Source organism: Budorcas taxicolor, chromosome 14, assembly GCF_023091745.1.
Source record: "Budorcas taxicolor isolate Tak-1 chromosome 14, Takin1.1, whole genome shotgun sequence".
NCBI classification, from domain to species: domain Eukaryota; kingdom Metazoa; phylum Chordata; class Mammalia; order Artiodactyla; family Bovidae; genus Budorcas; species Budorcas taxicolor.
Genome location: NC_068923.1, coordinates 67,934,200 through 67,960,819, shown reverse-complemented (window position 1 = coordinate 67,960,819; position 26,620 = coordinate 67,934,200). Strand labels below are relative to the sequence as shown.

The 26,620-nt window shown below is 45.2% G+C and overlaps 1 protein-coding gene across 2 annotated transcripts in view; it reads right to left on the bottom strand.

Annotated features, from left to right (window-relative positions):
• Window positions 1–1,029: 1,029 nt before the first annotated feature.
• SYBU (syntabulin) overlaps window positions 1,030–26,620 on the bottom strand; it is an 82,433-nt gene continuing 56,842 nt past the window's right edge. For both annotated transcript variants that reach the window (XM_052651811.1, XM_052651810.1), the window contains exons 4-7: window positions 15,674–15,776; window positions 7,619–7,822; window positions 5,186–5,335; window positions 1,030–2,868 (exon numbers count right to left, since the gene is read on the bottom strand). In XM_052651811.1, coding sequence (XP_052507771.1) covers window positions 1,752–2,868; window positions 5,186–5,335; window positions 7,619–7,822; window positions 15,674–15,776 — 1,574 coding nt within the window. In that variant the 3' untranslated portion in view covers window positions 1,030–1,751. The remainder of the gene's footprint in view (window positions 2,869–5,185; window positions 5,336–7,618; window positions 7,823–15,673; window positions 15,777–26,620) is intronic.

The following is a 26,620-nucleotide window of genomic DNA, read 5'->3' as shown; positions in this document are numbered from 1 at the left end:
TCTCATCCCTTCCAGATTGGAGAAGGAAATGGCAACCCACTCCAGTGTTCTTGCCTGGAGAATCCCAGGGACAGGGGAGCCTGGTGGGCTGCCGTCTGTGAGGTCGCACAGAGTCAGACACGACTGAAGCGACTCAGCAGCAGCAGCAGCAGCATCCCTTCCAGTCACCCACCCTCACCCTATTACTCCAAGGGCAGAAGCCAAATGGTGCGGTATCTCCTCCCCCTCTGAACCCCTAGCATGCTTTCAAACAAAATCAATCCAAATTCCTGAAAACACTCAGTATATCTGAATAAGTACAGGGTTGACCAAAAGTTCGACTGGTTTCTTCTGTTATTTCTTATGAAAAAACATGAACAATCTTGTGGCCAAACCAACATGGGGACAAACAAGTGTACGGATAACTGCAGAGCAAACAATCAAAGCCACTTTCACTCAGAAATAATGCTTCGTAAACACTTCTTCAATTGCAGTTTTTATTTATTTCTATTTTGGCTGTGCTGGCTCTTCATTGCTTCATACGCTTTCCCCCGGTGCGGCAAGCAGGGGCTACTCTACAGTTGTGCTGCAGTACTTGGGGTTCTCCTTGCAGTGGCTTCTCTTGTTGCAGAGCATGGGACTCTAGGGCTCTCGAGCTTCGGTAGTTATGGGGCTTGGGCTCAGTAGTTGCAGTTTCCAGGCTCTAGTACAGGCTCAATAGTTGTGGCACAGGGACTTAGCAGTCCACAGCATGTAGGATCTTTCCAGGTCAGGGATCGAACCTGTGTCTCCTGCATTGGCAGGTAGATTCTTTACCACTGAGCCACCAGGGAAGCCCAGAAAATAATGCATTTTAAAAGATAGAGTGGGAAGTCCTCACCTGTATTAAACAATTATTTTTCCCTTTTTATCGTTTAATTCCATTTTTACATTTCCTACTGTTAACGATGGAAGGGTGTGCCATCCATATAGTCTTTCTTATCATATGCAGAAGTAAAATCACAGAGATAGTTATTTTATAGGAGGATAGAACATTTATTTCAATGGAAACACTAATCTCTATTTTCATCATGCTGAAGTGTGTGGTTACAAATGATTTTCAACGAAACACTATATATAATAAGCAAAAAATAAGTTAATACAATGTAAACCTTACATACAGTTTCATCAATTACCAGGTTTAGGAACACGCAAGCCATTTCAGACTCTGGAGCTACATTTAGTTTAAAAAAACTGCAAACACTCAAACCTTATCAACCCCAAGTAAGACACTAAAGAGCTATTCAAGACTTCTTCCAACCCATTACACAAATACATTTTTATTTTTGGTTACAGTCCCCTGCTATGCACAAGACCATTGGAATGCTGTTAACAATTACACATTTTTGAAAAACGGGACAAAGCAAAGCAAGGAGATAACATGCCAGCCTTACAGAAGCTGTCTTGAAAGTGCAAACTCTGCATTTTCTCTTCCTGAACCACTAGGATAATAAGCAGGGGTACCTCGGACGACAAGGGCAGGGTCACAAACATGCTTTCTCTATCACACCGGTGGGACATTGACTGGAACCAGGTCTTCATGCCTTTGAAGATACCTCCGGTTTTCAACAGGGAACAGGCTTTCAACTAAATATAGTGCAAATCAAATACCAAGGAGCAAAGAACGACAGAACCAGGCCCGCCACCGGTCGACCCTGCGGCTTCTCCACCGGGCACCGTGCGGCACGGGGTGGGGGCAGGAGGGCCCACCCCACCGAAGCCACATCGTCTGTTTAGGTTTTGATGTGCTCGGTGGTGCGGCGGAGTGAGTGCAGGGCCACCACGCAGCAGCCGCGTAGCAGGGCCCCGATGTTGTACAGGGGATCCGTGCCCCCCCTCTGAGTACTGAACGCCCACAGCACGGTGGGGACCACGGGGGCCCCCACGGCCAGCAGATCCACCAGGAAGCTGCGGCTCCAGTAGCGCCCGGCGATGCCCCCTGCGCGGGCCACGGGGCCCGGGCCGTCCAGCCTCACCTCCTCCTCCTCCGCCGCCGCCTCCCAGCCCGCAAAGTCCAGCTCTCTCATGAGGCGGTTCCCACGCGCCTCGGGACCCGCCGCGGGGGACGGGGTCTCCACGGGAGACAAAAGGATGGCCGAGTTTGGATTCCGGGGAGTTAAATCGACCACGAAGGCGGAGATGGGCTCCGGGAAGCTTTCGGTCGAGTCGTCCCCGGACTCCTCGTCGGGGGTCGCGGCGCTGGAGGAGGGCCAGGGGTCCTGCAGCCGGAGCACGTGCTGGAGAAGCTCGGAGAAGGCCGGGCTGTAGGGCACCACGTCGGTCTGCACCGCCCGCTCCGCCACCGCGCGGCGCCCTCGGCGGCCCACCGCCGCCGCCTCGCCGCCCAGCGCCACGACCTCGGCGCCCGGCAGCTGCGGCTCCGGGATGGCGCCTGTCACCAGCTCCTCCAACACATCCTCGCCGGGGGCCGCGCCGTCTGCCCCCAGCAACTCGCTGGCGGCCCCTTCTTCCGTGGCCGGCTCCTCCGGGGACAGAGCATCCTCCGACGGCCCCAAGGCGGCGCCGAGGACTAAGCCCTTCTCCGGGGACTCACAGGGGAAGTCGAGGCACAGCTCATCCCTCAGCGAGCCGCTGTGCGCCATCTCCATGCTCTGGAGGAGCGACTCCAGCTTCTTGTTCTGAATGTTGATGTCCACAAAATATTTCTGAATGCCTTTGTCTTTATCGGCCAGGCTGCTCCGCATCGTTTCGATGACCTGTTTGAGTTGCTTGATCTCCTTCCGGGCCTCCTTGAGGGCCAGCTGGGCCTCCACCCGGTGGCACTCTTCCTCAATCCAGTCCTCACGCATTCGGGCCAGCTGGGACTTCAGCTCCACGATCTCACTCTCCCTAGAGCCAGAAGACAAGTGCCGCTCAGGAAAAAAAAATAAGTCAACTCTGACACCCCGTCTGGAGCCCATGCTCTCCCACCGAAACATACAGGTTATGTAAGTTTCTGTTTTTTTCTTTCTTTTGAAGGTATTAGCCCTGAACTGCCCCCACCTTTTAACTGTAAAATAGCTAAAATAAGAACAGTAACTAGAAGCAGAATAAAAATTTTGCTATGATTGTTTTTCTCTCCTTTTTCAGAGTGTCCACTCTATGTCTGACATGACACTAAGTACTTTTCAAGCATCCTGCTTAGTCGCTCAGTCGTGTCCGACTCTTTGTGACCCCCATAGACTGTAGCTCACCAGGCTCCTCTATCCATGGGGATTCTCCAGGCAAGAATATTGGAGTGGGTTGTCATGCCCTCCTCCAGGAGAACTTACCAATCCAGGGATCGAACCCAGGTCTCCGGCATTGCAGGCATATTCTTTACGGTCTGAGCCATCTTTCAAGCATTATTCTCTGTTTAATACAGACTAGTTTTATTGCACTTTGCCTTATCATGCTTTGTAGATACTATGTCTTTTACAAATTGAAGGTTTGTGGTAACCCTGCTTTGTCAGACACTGGTTAGCATTTTTTAGCAATTAGGATATTTTTAAATTAAGGTTTATACTTTTTTTAGGTATAATGCTGCTGCTGCTGCTGCTGCTGCTGCTTCTAAGTTGCTTCAGTCGTGTCCACCTCTGTGTGACCCCAGAGACGGCAGCCCACCAGGTTCCCCCGTCTATGGGATTCTCCAGGCAAGAACATTGGAGTGGGTTGCCATTTCCTTCTCCAATGCATGAAAGTGAAAAGTGAAAGTGAAGTCGCTCAGTCGTGTCCGACTCTTAGTGACCCCATGGACTGCAGCCTACCTGGCTACTCCGTCCATGGGATTTTCCAGGCAAGAGTACTGGAGTGGGGTGCCATTGCCTTCTCCAGTAGGTATTTGCACACTTAATAGACTCCAGTGTAATAAAACAACTTTTATATGTGCTAAGAAGTGAAAAATTTCATATAACTCACTTTATTACAATTTGCTTTATTGCAGTGGTCTGGAACCAAACCTGCAATATCTCCGAGGCAGTCCTGTATTTAATATTGGAAATTATTTTATTAGAACACAGAGTCTCTTAGCCTGCTTTAATCTTCATAGCCTACTGTTTCATATGTCCACAAAACAATCTGTGGAAGGAAAGTCCATATCACTTTTAATTATGTGTCAAAGGCAGAAGACAGACTGATAAACTTTAGCACTGCAAAACAGTTCTGAGCATATTCCAATGACAACTTAAAAAACATTTTTAAATCAAAAAAAGTTACATGTTTCAAGGACTTTATGAAATGTTGATAATTCTATCTCTTCTCAGGCAAGAAGATATTAGATCCATCCTACACTGAAGGGAATGGTTAGCTTCTTCACAGGACAGTATTTCTAGATATTTGTCAAAAAATTTTTTTCCTTACATATCATTTCTTCCTAGTCAATGTAAATGTATGTCCTCATTCTCAGTGAATATGACAAGACCACATAGTCAGGATTCTGACATATTTGAAGAGATGTTGTACATATTGCTTCTTTAAGTTTAGGCTTGACTATTCTCTAGTTTCACTGCCTTTCCACACCTCCCTCCCAGAGATTCAAACTGTCCCAGAGAATCCTCAAAACATAAAACAAGACTTCCAGAAAGTATGATCTGACTCATGTCACCGTCAACCCTGGTCAGAGCTCTCAGAAAAACTACCAAGCAAAAATCTGGCCTGTCACAAGACGTCAAAGGCCTTTTCTCTCTGAGATAAGATCTCTTAAGCTTGGGCTGTTGCTTTTCTTTTTTTCAATTACCGTAACACTCCGCCAAGAATAATGAACCTTTTCCTTCAACACAGAAATAGCTTGCAGGAATCACAATGCACATGGCCATCCACTCTCTGACACAGATAAACAGGGCTTCATATGGGCCAACTGTGTGTGACCCCTTCTACTGGAAGTACGGCATTGTTCCTGCAAGTGTTCTGTCCTTTAAAAATAGCTCTGCACACACCCAGCTCTTCACGTCAAAGCTAGACACACCCAGGAAAAGCAGAGGGTCCCTTCCAATCCAGGAGGGTTCTCTGAACTCCTGAAAGAGTCAAATCACTCAGGATTATCAAATGACTCTTCTGAGAGACTGATTTAAGAAATCTGACAAAAATTAAATGAAGTCATTTTTCTTCTTTTCTACAGCGTGGGTTCACATTTCACTTTACGGAAAAAGAAAGCATTCTAAGCCACAGCGTGCAGGGAACGCGAATTCACCTCTCATGCAGACGGCGCTCAGACTCCTTGAGCTTGGTCTTCAGGTGTCTCACCGTAACCTCCTTCTGCTGCAGAGGAGTCAAGTACTGCTCAGGATTTGGGGGTTTGACACCATGATTTTCACCACAGGACATGTACCTTCCAGACCGCCTGAAACAATCCAAGTAAATGAAATATTACTTTTTCTATTAAAAGGAAAGTTTAGGCACAGCTATAACAGCTTGAGAAGAAACAGCAGCTGTGTGCTGGGATCATAAAGCCCAACAGTGAGTGGCCTCACTTTGATCCCTGGGTTGGGAACATCCCCTGGAGAAGGGATAGGCTACCCACTGGAGTCTTCTTGGGCTTCCCTGCTGGTTCAGACGGTAAAGAATCCGCCTGCAATGCAGGAGAGACCTGGGTTCAATCCCTGGGTTGGGAAAATCCCCTGGAGAAGGGAACAGTATTCTTGCCTGGAAAATTCCATGGACAGAGGAGCCTGGCAGGCTACAGTCCTTGGGGCCACAGAGTCAAACATGACTGAGCGACTTTCACTTCTCTTCACTTCAGAAGGGGGACAGTCATCCACCTGCCACTCCTAGGACTGCGCATAACTGGGAAGATTGAGGGCGGGGCTTTGTCAAGGGGGTAGGGCCAGGAGAGGGAGATTTTCTGTGGCTTAGGGACGATCTCCTGTAAAATAATGCACAATTGTCCAGAGACCCGCCTGTCAGTTCAGAGTAGGAGGCTGTTATGTTAAAGGACAATGAGCGGGGGCAGGAAGGGAGCGAGATGACCTCGCTTCCACACAATGTGCCAGTTGCCTAAACATCTTGATTGTTGTTGTTTGAATTCAGATTGTTCTGATATCAGTCCCTGACGTGAGTGTGCTGATTTGGTGTAAAGTTTCCTTCTTTTGAAGGGAAAAGGACTGGTCTACTCGCACCAAATAGGGTTTGTAAGAGAGGCGTCCGGCACTATGAAGCTTCCTTCACTGGAGTCCTGGCCCCTGTCAGGCCTGGCTGAGAGCGGGGCATCCCTCCTGCTCTAAGAAAGCTGACTATGAGACCCGGATGCCTCGGAGGAGGAAGATGGAAGGAGGGCTGGCAGCTTCTTCCCCAATTTAGGACCCGGGCCAAGCCACCGCATCCACCCTGCTGGCCCTGAGCCTGTGCTCCATCCAAGATGGCCCGTGCCCAGCATCCAGTTCCCAACTGGCCTTCTAGGGCCCATCTGGATGTGCAGTTCCTTTTTTCTGCAACCTTGTGCCTTCCAGGGACTAATTCATTCCTTGCTTGACCTTCAGATCTCATTTCAATTTCGCTTTTTCAGACAGGCCTCCTTTGACCCCTCCAAATGGATCCTGTGTCCACCTTTTTTAAAGTTTTTTTTATGCATATCATTTTAAAAGTCACTATTGAATTTATTACAGTATTGCTGTTTTTATGTCTTGCCTGTGAGGCATGTGGGATCCTAGGTCCCTGACCAGGGACTGACCCTGCACTCCCCTGCACTGGAAGGCAAAGTCTTTAACCACTGGACTGCCAGGGAATTCCCCGTTCCCAGCTTTTACACAGAATGAGAGGTACTTGCAGAATAATCCTAATGCATTTCTGTCATTAGACGGCTACTGTTTTTCTTCTCCTCTGGGCATCAGCACTGGGACCTCTGTTGTTTATGTCTCTGTTCCCAGTGCTTCACACGGCACTGGACACAGTGTGGTACTCAGTAAACATCTGGTGTTTGAATGAACCGGCAAACACACGAATGACTCTTCCCCATTTGGAGGGAAATGCGTAGGACCGTCCTACTGCTGCTGTGCCATTTCTCCTGCCTAGCCAGTAATTCCTGGGACTGCTAAGCCTTGTTAGAAATTTCTGCAGCAGCCCTTGAAGGACTGTTACTGAGTGCAGGAAAGTAAAGAGATGTGTCATGTTGCAGAACAAGGCAGGGGATTGAGAGTTGGATGCATGCAGGCTCAGGCTCTCAGTCGTGTCCGACTCTTTACGACCCCATGGACTGTAGTCCGCCAGGCTCCTCTGTCCTGGTGGATTCGCCAGGCAAGGATACTGGAGTGCCATGCCATGCCTTCCTCCAGGGGATCTTCCCGACCCAGGAATCGAACCTGACTCTCCTACTTGGCAGGCAGAATTCTTTACCACTGAGCCACCAGGGAAGCCACCGTGAGTTTTATATGATGGACAGGGAGGCCTGGCGTGCTGCGATTCACGAGGTCGCAAAGAGTCGGACACGACTGAGCAACTGAACTAAACTGAACTGATATATATGTGTATATATATTATATTTTAATATATATAATTAATATAATTATAATATAATATAATTTAATATATATAATTATTTAATATATAATATATATATTTTTTTTCTTAAAGAGAAGCTTACAAGTAGGACAAACTAAGAACCATGAGTCAGGAGACAGATGGCACTCACCTCATGACAGGGCTACAGTCGCTTCCTTTGTACGAGCCGGAGTTGCTGCTGCTCGGGGAAGAAGGCGCATAACTGGGGTGGATGTTAACCGGGCTCAGCTGGTTCCTGCAGAGCATGGCCAGAAGGTCTTTCTCCCGTGGGGAGGGTGGGCTGTTGCCAGACTTGTAGGATGAAGCTCCATTGCTCCGCCCATGGGGACCTCGACTGGGAGAGAAGCGTGAAGCCTGTTAGAGTCCCTGGGGCCGGGGATACCAAGTGCGAACGTTCTATTCCTTCTTAAACCTGGTCACCACCGAGGAGATCCAACCTATAGGGGCCAACCCTATAATGGTTAGAGCAATGTGGCCTTATGAGCGCCTCCTTCCCACCTGCCTGATATTTTCTTCCCTGTGTTATCAGCACAGGGCTCCCTCCCTCTGCTGTTCTTTCAAATAGTTTCTGACCATAAAGCTTGTTTTGGATTAAACCCAGCTGCCTGCTAAGAACACAAACCATGTAAAAGGTTGCTTTGGTTTAGTTTTGTTCCAGAGGCTGTTTTAAAGATGTGGTGTCTATTTCAGTATACCTATTTCTACTTTAAAATATTCGGGTTTTGTTCATGTTGGGTCAGAAAATTGAGGTGGATCATTTGGAGGAACAGGGAGAAGGAATCTGCCCATAAGAAAGAAGGAAAAAACAGGACAGATAAATATAACCCACATAAATGCATCGTCTATAATTTTAACCACCTATATGTTTTCTTTTTCTTTCTACTCCCAATGACTTGTGGTTCTTTTAGTTGCTGAGTTGTGTCCAACCCCTTTGGATGGTGTGGACTGAAGCCTACCAGGCTTCTCTGTCCATGGGATTTCCCAGCAAGAATACTAGAGTGGGTTGCCATTTCCTCCTCCAGGGGATCTTCCCAACCCAGGGATGGCACCGACATCTCCTGCATTGGCAGGTGGGTTCTTTACCACTGAGCCACCGGGAAGCTCCCAATGACTTAGCAAAACCTTTATCATTTGACTGCTGAAATATTACCCATTTTCTTTCCCTACCTCTTGTCTTGCCCTCTCAGCAAGAAGGCTGTCCCTGCGGTGAGAGCAGCTTTTCCAATGCACAATTTGAGTGTCATTGGCCTCCTCAATGCCATTCAGCTTCCAGAATAAAATCCAGGCTCCTTAATACAGTGCCCAAGGTCTGATCCCATCCCCACACCACCGCATTCAACCCATCCTCTCTCTGCCCCTCCTCCCCCCTTCCCCTGCATTCCAGACAATTTAATTTCCTGATGGTCCATGTTCTCCATCATCCTTTTAATTCTGAACTTATTTTCTGCATCTAGAATGTTCTTCTGCTCCCTACCCTAAGCCTCTGGATGCCTCCTACTTTGAGACAGATAGGAACCTTCTCCAAGCAGCCTCCTCTTGACTCTTCCTTCTCTAGGCTGGTTTAGGTGCCGTCCCCTGGGGCTTCCCAACCCGCTGTGCAGACTTCACCATGGAACTTATCACACTGCGTCACCATGGCAGGCTTGTCTGTCCTTACCACCAGACTAGGGCATCCTGAGGGCAGAAAGATAGCTTGTGCTCTTACATCCCCACTGCCTCCTAGCACAGGTAGGTTCTCCCTAAATGACTGCTAAGTGAATAAACTGGGTTGAAGTCCTGGCACTGCCACTTACTAGGAACTTAGCAAGTAAGCCACTTACTGTTGGGGATATATGAAAACTTTCACAGAGGTGATGGAAATAAAGAATGCATGTTGAATACAATGGATAAGCTATTAAGGCCAATTCAACTGCAAGGTACTATTTTTGGATAATCTTGTTTGAACTTCTCTGTTAATCTAGTTCCACAGATTTGACACTCCCTAGTGTAAGGAATGGGGCTGCCCAGGTGGCACAGCGGTAAAGAATCTGCCTGCCAATGCAGGAGATGCAAGAGGTGCCGGTCCGATCCCTGGGTCGGGAAGATCCCCTGAAGGAGGAAATGGCAACACACTCCAGTATTCATGCCTGGAGAATGCCATGGACAGAGGAGCCCAGCGGGCTACAGTCCATGGGGCTGCAAAGAGGTGGACACGACTGAGTACGCATACACACAAAACAGCGTAAGGAATGGGCTTTCTTGGTGGCTCAGAAAAGTGGTAAAGAATCTGCCTGCCAATGCAGAAAACATGAGTTTGATCCCTGGGTCAGGAAGATCCCTTGGAGAAGGAAATGGCAACCCACTCCAGTATTCTTGCCTGGGAAATCCCATAGACAGAGGGGCCTGGTGGACTAGAGTCCATGGGGTCTCAAAGAGTCGGACACAATGACTAAACAGCAACGCAATGTAAGGAAGCATCTTAAGAATGTAGAAATTACTTAAATAGGATAGCACATCTATGTCATTGATGACATTACAAGGAAGTAAAAGGGAAAATGATACTTTTCATACAGTAGGGCTGCTTTTTGACAGTCTCTCTTTGCAATTTTGATTGTAAGTGTATCCAACAGACACATCTCACTGAGAAACACCAGTGAATGTCAGTTTAAGTGTGTGTGCTTGGGTCTACTTGGCTCCAAAATTGCAATTACTTAAAATCTGATACAATTTGAACCAGCACTCAACCCAGTAAATCACATATAAATGAAACATCATGAAATTCTAAAGTTAAAAAGTTCTTTCCTTTTGAAATCATCCAAATGGACTCTGCCTCCTTTTTTTTGTGAAAGGGGACACTTTATTTGGAACAGATGGGCTGATGGCTTTGTGACAAACCAACTTCAGCAACTCTGTCGTAGGGGCGGGGCAGGAAAGAACATGTTCTCTGGCTTGGGAGGTGCTTCTCTCTGCTTCACTTCTAAGTCTGGCACCGACTGGCCTGACTGTTTCTTCATGTGGCTATGAGACATGTGGAGGGTTAACCATTACAAGTTAGGGAAAAAAGTAAAGCGCTACCCCTCATGTTGATCCAGAGAATTCTTCACCAAGAACCTTCTGCAACCCAAGCTCTGTTGTAAGGGCTTTATGAACATTGTTTCACTTAACTTTGACCATCATGGCAATAAGATTTATGACAGTAAGGCTGGTCAGATGATCACTTTCCTTTTACATTACATGAAGTACGGGAAGTACTCAAGTTATGAGTAATAAATGAAGCTCAGTGGGGAGGAAAGGGCTTTCCAGGTGGTGCTAGTGGTAAAGAACCCACCTGCCAATGCATGAGATGAAAGAGACTCATGTTCTATCCCTAGGTTGAGAGGATTCCCTGGGGAGGGCATAGCAACTCACTCCAGTATGCTTGCCTGGAGAATCCTATGGACAGAAGAGCCTGGCGGGCTACACTCTAAGGGGTCACAAAGAGTTGGACTCAGCTGAAGCAACTTAGCATGCACTCAAGCAGGGGAAAAAAGAAAAAAAAACTGGTCCAAGAACTCACAACTCAACTGGGATTTAAATCCAGGTCTCTTAACTCTACAGATATGTCTCCATCTTTCCACAAATGGAATATATTGTTTGGGGCTTGTAAACAGGTATACTAGCTACTGGCGGGGTATGTGGTTATTAACCTGAAGAATTCACCACCAACTTTTTTAGTTTGGTGCTTGCACTAAGATGTATGATTAGTGACATACAAATTAAATGAGGTGAGGATTTTGTAAGAATTCCTCTGCTATACAAAATAAAGCAAAAACTCTCTTCAAGCTATCAAACACTACTCAAGTACAATCGAGTCTTGAAATATATTTCAGGAAATGAGTTACTAGGCTGTTTGTAAGAGCTAACTTTTAAAAAAGAAACTGCATGCTTTAAATGATCAATTCTGTCCCTTACATTTAGTTTAGTTCAAATGCTAACTTATGTGGGTACAAACATGGGTACAAACATCGTGGATGATGATTAAAAAAAAATTTCAATGGAGAAACAGGATTCCATGCTTGTCAAGGCCATGCAAAGGCAAATTTGACACTGTCTTCCTAGCCCTCCCCAAGTCCATTGGACTGGTGGCTAAGACGAATGCAGTCCACAGAGAGAGAGAATTCTGCTACGCTGTGCCCCTTCCTGCAAACCTGAACCAGTAACTGGAAATGAGAGAAACAGGGAGGTGAAGAAGGGATCCTCAGAAGGCACCCAGGGAAATCTCCCTTCAACAGCCCTTGCCCTTTCCTTCAGGCAACATCCTCACCCTTGCCCTCAGCATCTTCATCATCATCGTCACAGGCTGAACAATGTCCCCCTCCAATTCACAGGTGGAAGCTCTGACTCCCAGCACCTAGGAATGTGACTGTTTTTGGAAATAGGGCTTTAAAAAGGGTATTTCTGTTAAAACAATGTGCTAGGGTGGGCCTCAATCCAATATGACTAGTGTGCTTATAGGAAGACGGAATTTGGACACAGACACAGAGGAAAGACCACGTGAGGGAAGAAGGACGAGATGGGCAAGAAGAGGGGCTGCCGCAGGAAGCCAGTCCTGCCAACTCCTTGGATTTCCAGCCTCCACAATGGTGGAAAGTGAATTTCTGCTGTTTAGAGCTCCCCAGTCTGTGTTTTTTTTTGTTATAACAGCCTGAGCAAACTGATATGAAAATCACCATCGCCGCTGCCACCACCGCCACCATCTGCCGCGGCAACACCAGCATCTTGCCCATTCATTAGTATTATTTTTATCACTACTGACTAAAAATAACCATCTAATGACTCTTTTCCTGACTTCTGGGCACTGTGTTAAGGGGCTTCCCAGGTGGCCCTGGTGGTAAAGAACCTGCCTGCCAATACGGAAGACATAAGAGACACAGGTTCAACCCCTGTGTCACAAAGATCCCTTAGAGAAAAAGGGCATGGCATCCCAGTCCAGTATTCTTGCCTGGAGAATCCCCATGGACAGAGGAGCCTGATGGGCTAGTCCATAGGGTAGCAAAGATTTCTCAGTTCATTTAAATCAGGAAGGTGAATGCCATTATTACCCCATTTTCCAGAACAGGAAACTGAGGCTGGGCACTCTGGGTCTTCCTTGTACCTAATAAATGATAGATGCTCAAGTCAAACCCAGGTCCATCTGACTCCAAATCCTGAGTTGTTTGTTTTTTTTTTTTCCTTTTCACTTCTAGCTGCCTCTAGTCAGATTAGAGTCTGGGTTTAAGAAAGAGAATGTTTCAGAAAGACCAGCGAGTTGGCCTTTTCTAAGAGGAGGTCTTTGGAAATCTTCCAAGTTTTGTTTGTGAAGTGAGAAAGTGTTAGTCCTTCAGTTGTGCGGCGACCCCATGGACTGCAGCCTGCCAGACTCCTCTGTGGGCTGCCATTTCCTTTGTTTGTGAAATCACCTGTCAAAAATATTCTCTTTAGGACTTCCCTGGTGGTTGAGTGGCTGAGATGCCACGATTCTAACGCAGGGGTGTGCTGTGTGCTAAGTCACTCTAGTTGTATCTGAATTTTTGCCACCCCATGGACTGTAGTCTACTGGGCTCCTCCGTCCATGGGATTCTCCAGGCAAGAATACGGAGTGGGTTGCCATGCTCTCCTCCAGGGGATCCTCACCCAGTGATGGCACCTGCTTCTCTTACGCCTCCTGCATTGGCAGGCGGGTTCTTTACCACTAGTGCCACCTGGGAAGGCCAAAAGGCTCATAAGCTCTTTGAAAGTTTAGCGTGGATACCAGGAAAGATTGAAGGTGGGTGGAGAAGGGGATGACAGAGGAGGAGATGGTTGGATGGCATCACCGACTCAATGGACATGAGTTTGAGTAAGCTCCGGGAGTTGGTGAAGGACAGGAAGGCCTGGCGTGCTGCAGTCCATGGGGTCGCAAAGAGTCGGACACGACTGAGCGACTGAACTGAACCAGCCCATCCAGAGAAGCTGTCCTCAACACGTGGTCCTGCAGAACACACAGATTATGTGAAACACCCACACCATTCCATCCCAGAAATCCACTGATGGTGCTCTGTCTGTGCCTGGGTCAGATTTTTAAAAAGTGAGTGTAATGGACGACAGAACACTTGCCTATTTCAATTTCCTGTCTATTAAGCATATATCTGATTTGCACATAATTATATTAAGCTATTTTATGTTTAAAACATCACCTTTCCATCACTGAGGGAATTCATGGGTTCCAGACTACAATATTTTCTCTAAGTCAGTCAGTATACCTGACATAACCTTGGGATTTAACAACAGACTCAAATCCCTTTGAAATGCTTATTAAAATTGGTTTGCTCTTCAGGCCATTTCTTTTTTCTTTTGCTTCTCTGTTCTTTGATGCCTTGCACCACGGGTATGTGCTAATTCCTTGAATGGGTGAGGTAAATGGCTTATTCTCAGAGCAAGCCGTATCTGGTATGTACAGAGAATGTTTATAGTCTCATCCTGTGATCCCAGAGGCACTTTATTTCCAAAACACACGGTATTTGGAGATAGAACAATTGTTCTTCACTGCAGACTTCACTCTTTAGTTACAAGTTTGTCTGGCTTCAGCTTTGTTTTTAACAATAAAACTCTGCACTGTGGGCCTCAGATCCCTTTATAAATGTTAGCCACATCTTTTGCTCAGCCAAGAGAAGTGGGAAACATTTGCTTGCTCAGTCCTGGAAATGCAAGCAGTTAGAAACTAAACAGTTTTTCTCCAGAAAAGGGACCTTAAGAATCATGTGGTCCAACCTCCTTTTTATACATTCAGACACTGTGGTCCAGGACAGTCAAGGGACCAATCACCCCCAGTGTCATGTGACTCACACAGTCGCTTTGTTCAGGTCCCTGCCTAGGGCTAACCTCATCACACAGTCTCCCAGAACCAGCCTATCCAGAATATACCACACACTGTGGGTCTCTGTATCCTTTTTCTGTACATTAAAAAATATATATTTATATTATTTACATGCATTCATGATCTTTCTCTCCTAGAACAAATATAGTTTTCCTAAGTTTTGTTTACTGCCATATCTCTAGAAACTGCCTCATAATAGATGCTCAATAAATTCTAACTGAATAAATGAAGCTACAGATGGCAGCAGAGTATCCTGGGGCTGACAACGTGTCCCACCAAATGTGAACAGTGGCCCCCTTTTTTCTCCTGGTCCTTCTCTCCCCCAATCCAAACAGCACCAATCATGTGCTGATGTTTACTGTGCTTCAAACACAGTAAACACACTTTACTCAATTAACTAATTTAACCCTAACTATAAACCCTACAGGGCTTCCCAGGTGGCTCAGCAGTAAAGAACCTGCTTGCTAAAGCAGGAGACGTGGGTTCAACACATATGTTCAATCCCTAGGATCAGAAAGATCCCTTGGAGAAGGAAATGGCAACCCACTCCAGTATTTTTGCCTGGGAAATCTCATGGACAGAGGATCCTGGCAGGCTCCAGTCCATGGGGTCACAAAAGAGTCAGACACAACTCAGCAACTAAACAACAACAAATAAACCCTATAAAGTGGGTATGACTATTACCCTACTTTTCCAACGAGGACACTCAGGCATAAAGAAGCTGCAACAACTTGCTGGGGGGCCCTGGGGTTGGTGGTGCTGGCATTCCAACCCAGAGCCCACAGAGGTCAGTATTCTGTTAGACTTCTTTTGGGGGGTGGCGGGCACCCTGACCTATGGACTTTATACTTTCTTCACCTCTTCCCTAAGTGAATATTGGGGGTGGCCCAGAGGGTAACCATGCTTCTTTTATGCTTCTTTCACCAAAAGGAAGCTCAGCTAGAGGCAAGAAAAGGATGATGTCTGAGGCTTTACGGCCGAGGACAGATTCAAGAAGATGGAGGCTGGGTGGGAAGTGGGGACGGGAAGACCTGATCCACAGGTGAGCACACAGGTGGGGGCCGGAGGAGCAGGGCTCCCGGAGCCGGGGACAGGATGAGGGGGGAGCCCCGCATGAGCACACACGGGGCCAACCACGTGACCACGGCAGGTAAGGCTGGGCAAAGTACCAATCGTGAATCACTGTAAAACGCCTCCAAACCCAAACCCATTCACTGGAGAATCACAAAATGGAAATGGACAGCAGTAAAGCCAGGTGTCTAGGAAAACAGGTTAAGGACAGGCATGCATCGCGTCTAACGAGGAAAGAGCCGGAGCTGGAGGCTGGCCTACTTGCGTGAGAAAGAGGACCGCTTGCTCCCGGTGGCAGACATGGGGACCTCAGGAGCCGAGATGCTGCCGGTGCTGCTCGAGGAGCTAAAATCGGCTTCACTACCTGAAAAAACAAAGGCGGGGGAGAAGCATGAAGGACGGGAAACTCGAAACCCGGGAGCCCGCTGGCCGATGCCCTGCCCTCTGAGGTCCCCGGCTCCCGCGTTTGCATACGGACGCAGCACGTGGCGGGGTTCCAGCGGTCCCAGGCTCCCAGCGTTTTCCTCAAAGCCGACGAGAGGAGGCGCAGGCAAGAGGACGGCGTCGCCTAAACACAGCCTGGAAGCACCGGGAGGCCGGTGTCCTAGATGCCGGGCTTCCCGAGGACGAGCCGCGGTCATCCAGTCCGGAGACAGCGCCCGCCGCTCCCTCCCGGTTCCCCAGAACATGAACACGCCGACCCCAACGTTCGGCAGCATGAAAAGCATGCTTGTCAGCCCAGAGCGGTTTTTCCAAGAGAGTTTATCTTTCGGCTTTGCAGTCGTCTAGCCATACTTGAATTTGGCACGTTAAGGTCTGGAGATAATCAACCGGCTCGAAATAGGAGGAAAGCCTGAGCTCCAGATAACAGCTCCAAGCCCCGCTATCTGATCCTCCACTTCTCTGACCACAGCTGCAGCTTTTCTATGAAGAACACAACCTTAACAGAACAGCAGGAACTGAACATTTCCAGAGGGTTGTGAAAAAAGTTCCCAGTGGCCAGTGATGGAACCTGGGAATGATCATTGAAATTTGAAAACGCAGTTTTTGGGAGTGGGTAGAGGGGTTGTTTATTAGTTTACAAAGATCACAGTACATTTTAAGCACAGACTAGGGTTCAGTGTACAACTGAAAACATGCTGTGTTGTAGAATAATTAACATAAATTCATTTTTAACAAAACAAAGTTTTGAAATAGTAATAATGGAAACATTCCATGGATTGCCTGGAAGTTCAGGGGCGTGGAAGAGGTAATAGGATAACAGGAAGAAAGAGGATTTTTTTTTTAAGATGAAATTCCAAATGCTTTTGCAAAAATCAATCGAGACACACGATTTTATTTGATCTTGTTTCTCAACTCCTGTGCCACAATTTGTGACTCTTCTGGCCTAGAACTCAGAACCAGATCACATTTCTGACTGAGGAAACTACGAATAATCTAAATCCCTTGAGTTTCTGATATGCAGTGACTAGTAATCATTATTATTTTGAATTTAATTTTTTTTTTTTTTTTAGGCTGCGTTGTGTGCATGTAGGAGCTTAGTTCCCCTACCAGGGGTCAAACCCATGCCCCCTGCTTTGGATGCAGAGAACTTTAACCACTGAAGTCCTGATGATCGTGACTCTTTAATGAGAACCTACTAGGTTCCAGGCCCTTGTTCAAGATTCTTTCTATTCCTTGACCTATTAATCTTGACATCTTTGTAAGGCAGATATTAATCTTGTCTTCTACTGTTGAGGAAGCAAAAGCTGATTTATTTGCCTAAGGCTTGTGGGGGATGAATTCTGTCCAGGACCAAATCCCCATACTACCCCTGTGATAACATGTCCCAAGAAGACCTTAAAAGAAGCGGGAGCTGGGGAGGTTCCTGAATCAACTACCATCTCCCTGACAGCCAAGATGAGCCACCAGGGCAAGAGGCGGCCAGATCGGCCCACTGGTGAACAGATGCTCTTACTGATGGCATGTTTTGGTTTTGCTGAAGGGGGAAGCAAGCAAGGCAAAGAGAAAGATCCCTTGTCTGGTTTCTAGGACCTCTCGGGAAGGTCAGCTTCTTCTGGAAAAGAGATCAGGAAGGACCCCTTAGGGCAGATGACAGCTGTGAATCCCAGCTCCCAGCAGAATTCTGGGAGGATTAAGGTAGCAATTTATCAGAACCGGACTGACTATTCCTTCTGGATTTGAGACTTTGTCTAAGGATGTAATGAGCTCCCAGAAGCTCCTTGAACTTAATTAGTTGCCTCTGAGTAATGCGTTGGCTAAACTATAGTATTTCGCAGTTTCAAGGACTCATGATTGGTAATGCTACCCAGGAACACAGTAGTCCTGACAGTCTACTCCAACTCTGTCTGCTAGCAAATTACCAGGTTGGTTATAAAATGATAAAGGTGGATGATTTTCAAAAATAGGTCCTGTGGTTGCAGCCATCAGGGTAAGATATTATTTTCTGATGTAAAATTATTACTCTGAGACACCCAATTTTCATTCTTTAAAAGCTATGCAAAGACCCATCAATATAATTTAACTGCCTGCATAAAAATGGAAATTCTAGAACAGAAACAGACGTTTGCTGAAAATCCATTGTTATTTAACGATGCCTCTGACCTGCAGTTATTGTGTGTGTGTGTGCATCCGTTAAGTTGCTTCAGTCGTGTCTGGTTCTTTGTAACCCTGGCCCCATGGACTGTAGTCTACCAGGCTCCTCCGTCCATGGGATCTCCGGGCAATAAAACTAGAGTGGGTTGTCATGCCCTCCTCCAGGGCATCTTCTCGCCCCAGGATCGAACCCGCATCTCTTATGTCTCCTGCACTGGCAGGTGGGTTCTTTACCACTAGCACCACCGGGGAAGCTCCTCTGCAGTTATTACATACCCTGAACTGAAGGGACCACGTTGCTCTAAATTTATTGCTTCTGGCACTCAATATATTGACTTGTTAGTGTTTGCAGGGCCTAAAGGCACTTTGTTCCTGTGCTTTTCTAACTTACCTTCTGCATATCAGAAAGAGACTGATAAGACCCATCCAGGGTACAACTGTATTTAGGACTATCTGAGTAATATTATAGTGAAGAATGTAAATGCTACTTACCTATTTCTGTTGATGACTTTTAAAAATATAAACTATTTAGTTTGCTTATTGTTATGTAAAGTCAATGCACTCTTTAAAAAAGGGATATACAGAAAAGTCAATTTTACTATGGCATCTGAATATATTCTCCCCATTTACTAAACAGGGTAACTAAGAGGACAGCTGGAGACCTGAAAACCTCTTATATACCTATTAGCTGCTGCAAAGATACCAAGAAGGAGAGGCACTCTTTATGTATTTGCTTTAAAGAGTACATACAACTAGGTGATTGCAGTGGGTACTGTATGTAGTTCAGTGCTCTTGTGGGTTACTGCTACTGCTAAGTCGCTTCAGTCGTGTCCGATCCCATAGACGGCAGCCCACCAGGCTCCCCTGTCCCTGGGATTCTCCAGGCAAGAACACTGGAGTGGGTTGCCATTGCCTTCTCCAATGCATGAAGGTGAAAAGTGAAAGTGAAGTCTCTCAGTCATGTCCGACTCTTAGCGACCCCATGGACTGCAACCTACCAGGCTCCTCCGTCCATGGGATTTTCCAGGCAAGAGTACTGGAGTGGGGTGCCATTGCCATATGAAGAGAGCCCAGGTTCAAATCCCACCTCTACTGCTTATGAGATGGAAGACGTAGTAGGCACATTACTTCACCTCACTCTGCCTTGATTTCTTAATCTGTACATGGAAATTGATAATCATAGCACCCAACTCATGGGGTTATTGTAAGCAATGAGTATCTATCTCCTGTCTCAGAAAAACACCTGATTAGTTGTAAGCTCTCAAAATATGTTAGCTGTTATTATTACTCTGCAGGACTTGAAAAGGCAATTTTTATTATACTATGCATTTCTTTTGTGGAAGACTTAGAAAACAGCAATGATTCAGAGGGGAAAATATAGCCTATAATTCCATCACCAAAAAATAACCTTTTGGTATATAGCTATTCAGCATTCATACTTAATACATTATTATGTAACCTAATTGTCTTTCTTTTAATAAATGAATAACTTTAAAACATTGCATATTTTGTTTTATTAAATCAATGAATATGTAGGCCACGTTCATTTTTCTATGATTAATAGCAAACATTATGTACCAGAAATCATTGTGAGCATCTTTTACATGTTAAGTCACTTATTTTTCATGACAGGACAGACTCTGTGTGGTAGGGACAGCTATCAGACCATTTTAAAGATATGGAAGAGAAACTGAGTGACACACACCAGGTAACACAATAAGAAGTGGAGCCAAGAGGGAAACCAAGCCGTCTAACCCCAAAGTGCCTGCTCTTAAACCCACATGGGCTTAATGGATACCCTTGAGCATACAGATTTACATTCTTGTTTGATTATTTCCTCAGAATAAATTCCTAAAAGTAGAACATTTAAACCACAGTATATACTCATTTTAAGACTTTTAATATATATTCCATAGGGATTTTTTGGATGACACGAGCCTAAAGCAGTTTAGGGGGACAAGGAAGTATTTGCCCCCATCTGCCGGTATGTAGACACCTATTGGTAAATCTCTGATGTCACAGGGACTGCTTCAGCAAAGCACAGGGAAAAATATTTGGTCACTGAAGAGCTGTGCTTGAAAAGCTGAAGGGAATTTTAAAATGTGCATATCCAAATCAATATCCTCATCAATACTGCCTTCAAACAGGTACTGGGGTAGGTGGAGCAGGATGACCTTTGAGAAACCTTGCAATGCTGATGTCTGGTGATTACACACTGGGCAGCAGACAGCACCTCCCAGCCATAACGGAGCTGTGCGTGCCGGCCTCCAGAAGCTCTGTGGGTTTTTGTTCAGTAGTGCTGCTGGATTCTCTTGAGAGGCCTTACTTTTATTCATAACCTTAGGGTAATGAGCATTCTGTGCATGTGATGGTAAGGCTGGGAATTAGAGAAGTAACGGAACATGGAAACAAAAAACATGGGCAAAATTTACTGATAACTAGATGCATTTTTTTAAAAAACACTGTGATCCAGTCTCTTAGGACGTTATTATTTTTGCCTGCTTTCAGGACACTGTGGATTCCTCATTCATCAGAATATCACACAGGCCTCTGAGAACAGAGAACTCCTAACATCTACGAGGTGGTAATAAGCCATCCTAAGGCACTGCTTCAAGCAACCCCAAACCTTCCTTTATCCTTTGTTACCACAAAACAATCAGATTAATTCAGATTGGCCACCTATATCTCCACCTCAAACAGAATCAGCAAATTAAAAAACACACACACACACACAAAAACCCAGACCCCCATCAGTTCATCTTCCCATCCCCTGTCCCCACACACAGTTACACAGATCTTCTATTTAAAGATCTCTAGGGAAGGGAGAGGAGCAGTTTTCACTAAGGCCAAGTAGCACTGTTAAGAAGCAGCTGGAGCAGTGGACATGTGTAATTACAGATGAAGCTACTCCAAGTCTACTCAGTAGCACTGTCTCTTAGCTGCAGAGCTTAGCAACGGGGGCCCAGCCAAGGAATCCAAAAAATGCTTCACAGCCAAAAGAGGATTTTTGTTTTACTTATTGCAAACTAATCCCAAAACTTCCATAGGTATTTATGTCAGAAAGGGAATATCTGATCTAAAGATCAACAAATTGATTGAAATATATCTCTAAATATGTTATAAATATTTTCTTTCAGTTTATTATTTGTCTTTGAGTCTACTGTATAGTTATGTACTTACATTTTATGTTTATAGTTATGCATTTAGATTTATCAATACAAAATTATTCACTTCTACATACTTTAAATTTGAACTTCTATTTATAAATGTTTATATACGCTTTTAAATGTATGGCACTTCCATATGACCATCAATCAGAATGAAGATAAATCTTTTCTGAGATTATGATAAAATGGAAATGGTATTTACAACCTTTCATGAAGACATGATCTGATATATCTTGTATATCAGATCATGTCTGATGTAGAAGTGAATAATTTTGTATTGATAAATCTAAATACATAACTATAAACATAAATCTAATTACATAAAAATAAAATAGCAGAGTCAATGACAAATAATAAACTGAACGAAAATATTTATAACATATTTATAGATAAAGGGCTAATTTCCTTAATTTACCAAAAGCTCAAACAAATTAGAAAAAAAAAGAGAGGAAAAAAAGAACAGAAAAATGGGCAAAGGACATGAACAGTCAGATGGCAGACAAAGAGAGAAAAACAAACAACCTATATATCTGAAATGCCATACAATCTCACTTATAAAATTAAAAATGGAAATGAGAAAAGATTTTTTTCAACAGATTAGCAAAAAAAAAAAGTCAGAGTTTGCTAACACTGGTTCTGTTAAGGGTTTTGGGGAAAAACACTAGTGTGAATTGGTGCAATGTGTATAAAAAAGAAAACTGTACTGCTAGGAACTTATCCTGCACAGAAGCATCCAAAAAGACAAGTGAATTGTCCATCAGTATTGACAGCTTAAGTCGGGTGGTACAGCGAAATAAATGGATACTCTATAATCATGAAAAGGGGTGACATGCACCTGTGTGTGCTGAGATGAAAAGATCTATTACTCCACCAGGAAAGCAAGTTACAGAAGAGTGGGTGTGGCATGCTTGCTTCTCTGTAAATAAATCTTTAAATCATAAACTGCTACATGTACAGAACATTTTTCTTGGAGAACAAAAAGAGATCTGGTAATAATGGTTTCCCTTGAAAATAGGACAATGAGGATTTAAAGAGACTCTTATTTTCATTTTATAACTTCCTGAGCCATCCGGCTTTTCTAACCAAGTGCATGTATTACCCTTGCTATAAAAATTATAAGTAGGGGAATAGTACAATTATGGAAAATTGATTTTTTCCTTGAAAGTCTAAGACTTTAAAGGAAAATCATCATATAATAAAAGTAATCACACTATATAATGCAGTATTATGAGGGTTTGGAAGTCAAGCCACTTGGGTTTGAATTATGGCTCTTCTGTTAACTCTGTGGAGCCTCGAGCAAATTGTTTACCCTCTCTCTGCCTCAGTTTCCTCATCTGTAAAACAGGGATGAAAATATTAAGAGTAGGTAGTGCTAAGGGACTGTGGGGGTTAGGTGAAACATGAAAAGAAATGAAGACAGTGCCTGGCACAAGCTATTATTATTTCTAAGTAGAATTATTATTTCTAGCTAGAATTATTTCTAACTAGAATTACTGATACACTGGCTTGAGGGCTGGAAGAGGGCTTTTTCAGGCATCGTTCCCTTAAAAAGCCCCACAACAGGAAATGCTTTATCTCACTTGAGTCAGGCATTTTTATAGTCACTCTTTACAAATGGTGGTCTTCCCTCAGTGGAGAGCATGTTTCTATTTTTAACTGTATGTGTGTACGTGTGTGTGTACACAATAGAGTATGTAATAAAAATCACAGTCCTGAGCTTCCCTGGTGGGCCAGTGGTTAAGAATCTGCCTCGAAATGCAAGGGACACTGGTTCGACCCCTGGTCCAGGAAGATCCCACATGCCGAGAAGAGAAGCAACTAAGTCGGTGCATCACAACCATTGAGTCTGTGCTCCAGAGCCCATGTGCCACAGCAGCTGAAGCCAGGACCCCTGGAGTCTGTGCTCTGTAACAAAAGAAGCCGCACAATCAGAACCACGCGCCCTGCAACGAGGAGCAGCTCCTGTTCATTGCAACTAGAGAAAAGGCCCACACAGCAACGAAGACCCAGCACAGCCAAAAATCAATCAGTCGATCAATCAGATTGTATTAACAAAATATCCACGGTCCTAAAACAAACTCCACATGGATGGCCTCCAAAAATCTCTAGAGTTGCTTCTGCATTAGAAGCCTACTTTCAGAAAAGCCCAGGGAAAATGCCCACTCCTTTACAATAGCTCAAGTCTTGGCAAAGGCCAGTACCCTGAGAAAGGGAGGGAGGGAGGCAGAACGGGAGAGGAGGCATAGAGAGCCAACAGAGCAAGGATAACACCCTCAGGTTTGCTCCTTTATCTTGGCCTGGCTCAGCTACCTGATTTGGCAGAAATACAATCTACCTGCCAACCAAGAAAAGTGGATGGAAGAAATGATAAGCAAAGAGCAGAGTATAAATAAACTTCCTGAAGGGAAGAGAAAGTGAACATTTCTGACCAGGGCAAAAAGCTTATCAACTTCCCACAGGGCCTGAGGATATAACTAGCATCCTCTGCCTCACCCCCAAGGAAAATTAAGACTCTGCATTGGTTAACCTCAACAGAGTACAGGGCAGGAGCATGGGTCCGTTTGGCTTCGTGAACAATCCTCCAAGTTCCCTGGGCCTGTTATCTTCATTACTAATGAATAAATGTGGTCCTGCCGATTTATCAGCGATGGCCAAGAGGTGAATGATAGAGATCAATCAGTTCAACCTAAGGCCAATCAGATGCCTCTGGGGTCCTCTGATACCACTGCCATGCGCAACTCAGCATCTCCAGAAGGGGGCGCCAGCCTGAAAGTTCACACACCAACAAGCTCTACCCAAAGAAGGCTCTACAAAGCCTGGCTCCACCTCTCACTAGCCATGTGTTCTTGGCCAAGCGTTTTTAACCTCTGTAAACCTTAGTTTCCATATTTATTTATGGAGTAAATCTGTGTGTCTGTGTGTATGCATATGGGCTTCATAGGTAGCTCTAGTGGTAAAGAACCTAAATGTAGGGTGTGACGTAACAGACTAGGGCTCAATGCCTGGGTTGGAAAGATCCCCTGGCGGAGGTACGGCTACCCACTCCAGTATTCTTGCCCGGAGAATCCCATGAACAGAGGAGCCTGGCAAGCTACAAGCCATATTGCAAAGACTCTGACATGACTGAAGTGACTTAGCAGGTAGGAAGCATATATATATATATATGTAAAACATCTGTTGGCTCATCGAAAAAGCAAAAGAGTGCCAGAAACACATCTACTTCTGCTTTATTGACTATGCCAAAGCCTTTGACTGTGTGGATCACAACAAACTGTGGAAAATTCTTAAAGAGATGGGAATACCAGACTGCCTGACCTGCCTCCTGAGAAATCTATATGCAGGTCAAGAAGCAACAGTTAGAATTGGGCATGAAACGATGGACTGGTTTCAAATAGGGAAAGGAGTATGTCAAGGCTATATATCGTCACCCTGCTTATTTAACTTATATGCAGAGTATATCATGCAAAACGCGGGGCTGAATGAAGCACAAACTGGAAATCAAAATTGCCGGAAGAAATATCAATAACCTCAGATATGCAGATATGCCACCCTTATGGCAGAAAGTGAAGAAGAACTAAAGGGCCTCTTGATGAAACTGAAAGAGGAGAGTGAAAAAGTTGGCTTAGAACTCAACATTCAGAGAACTAAGATCATGGCATCTGGTCCCATCACTTCATGGTAAATAGATGGGGAAACAATGGAAACAGGTGAGAGACTTTATTTTATTGGGCTTCAAAATCACTGCAGATGGTGACTGCAGCCACGAAATTAAAAGACAATTGCTCCTTGGAAGAAAAGTTACGACCGACCTAGAGAGCATATTAAAAAGCAGAAATGTTACTTTACCAACAAAGGTCCATCTAGTCAAAGCTATGGTTTTTTCAGTAGTCATGTATGGATGTGAAAGTTGGACTATAAAGTTGAGCGCTGAAAAACTGATGCTTTTGAACTGTGGTGTTGGAGAAGACTCTTGAGAGTCCCTTAGACTGCAGGAGATCCAACCAGTCCATCTTAAAGGAAATCAGTCCTGAATATTCATTGGAAGGACTGATGCTGAAGCTGAAACTCTAATACTTTGGCCACCTGATGCGAAGAACTGACTCATTTGAAAAGACACTGACTCTGGGAAAGACTGAAGCCAGGAGAAGGGGACTACAGAGGATGAGATGGTTGGATGGCATCACCGATGAGATGGATGTGAGTTTGAGTAAGCTCCAGGAGCTGGTGATGGACAGGGAAGCCTGGCAAGCTGCAGTCCATGGGGTCGTGAAGAGTCGAGCATGACTGAGCGACTGAACTGAACTGAACTGATATATATACATATATACACACACACACACATATTTAAGGTTAACTTATTGTTTAATAAAATGTATTGAGCATCTGCTGTGTGCCATGTGTCAGGCCCTGCTCTAGGTGGGTGATTTCTACCTTGTAGAGCTGTGGTGAAGTTGAAATGAATGGGAAGTGAAATGCATGGTAAGTGCTTGGCATGCTCATAAATATTAATCTGATAATAATTATTAATAATGCAATGGTTTCTAAAACTTACTGTGTATAAGTGTCACCTGGGAAGTGGAGATTTCTGGGCAACACTCATAGAAATTCCTTTAGAAGGTTGGGAAGGGGGGGTGACCCAGGAATCAGCATTTTAAGTAATTACCATAGATGATTGTGCAGCAGATGGTTATGGACCACACTGTGAGGAGGAGAGCTCCAAAGATACGGAATGCAGGGAATCTCTCTCCAGTCCGGTCAAACTCAAGAGCTTTCTTCCGCAAGTGGAAGGCAAGTGAGCAGAAGTTAAGAGGGCTTCACTCGACGACAAGGCACACAGGAGAGAGGAGTGTAACTTACAGAGTGATCTCTGCTCTTGCAGCCCTCCAGAAGCATGTTCCTGGGCTAGGTGCCTTCTCAGCATTGGAAGGAAAGGGAGAACATATAGAAGGTACCAGTTCCAGCCAAGCTCATGTGCACACATGTCAGTTTATAAAGCCAGTAGTACACTTGGCAGTTTATTCATGGTTTGAAGTCCTCATAATCCAGTTTTAAAGAGGAAGGGCTGAGCACTTTGGACTTGGGGGTATCAGCAATAATCCAACATTGATACAGCTCACAGCCCAGCCAGCTCTCCACTGGGTCATCCCATCAGCCCCAACCCTCTGGTAGGCTCGAGTTGTCCCTGGCTGACATGCCAAGTGAAACCAAGGAATCACACGTGTGTGCAGAGCCTCCCACACTGAACCAGCGTCTGGCACAGGCCCTTAAGAAGAGGGGCTTGAAGGGCAACCCTCAGCCACACGGTCTTCCGCTAAACAGGTCTGGGAAGGGTGGCCTCCACAGTGGCCGTGAACTTCATCCACACTGATTATCTTGTGGGCCTGGTAATAACACAAGCCCATCCTCCTTGCAGAATTTTTTCACCCTTAACATGTTCCTCATCTTT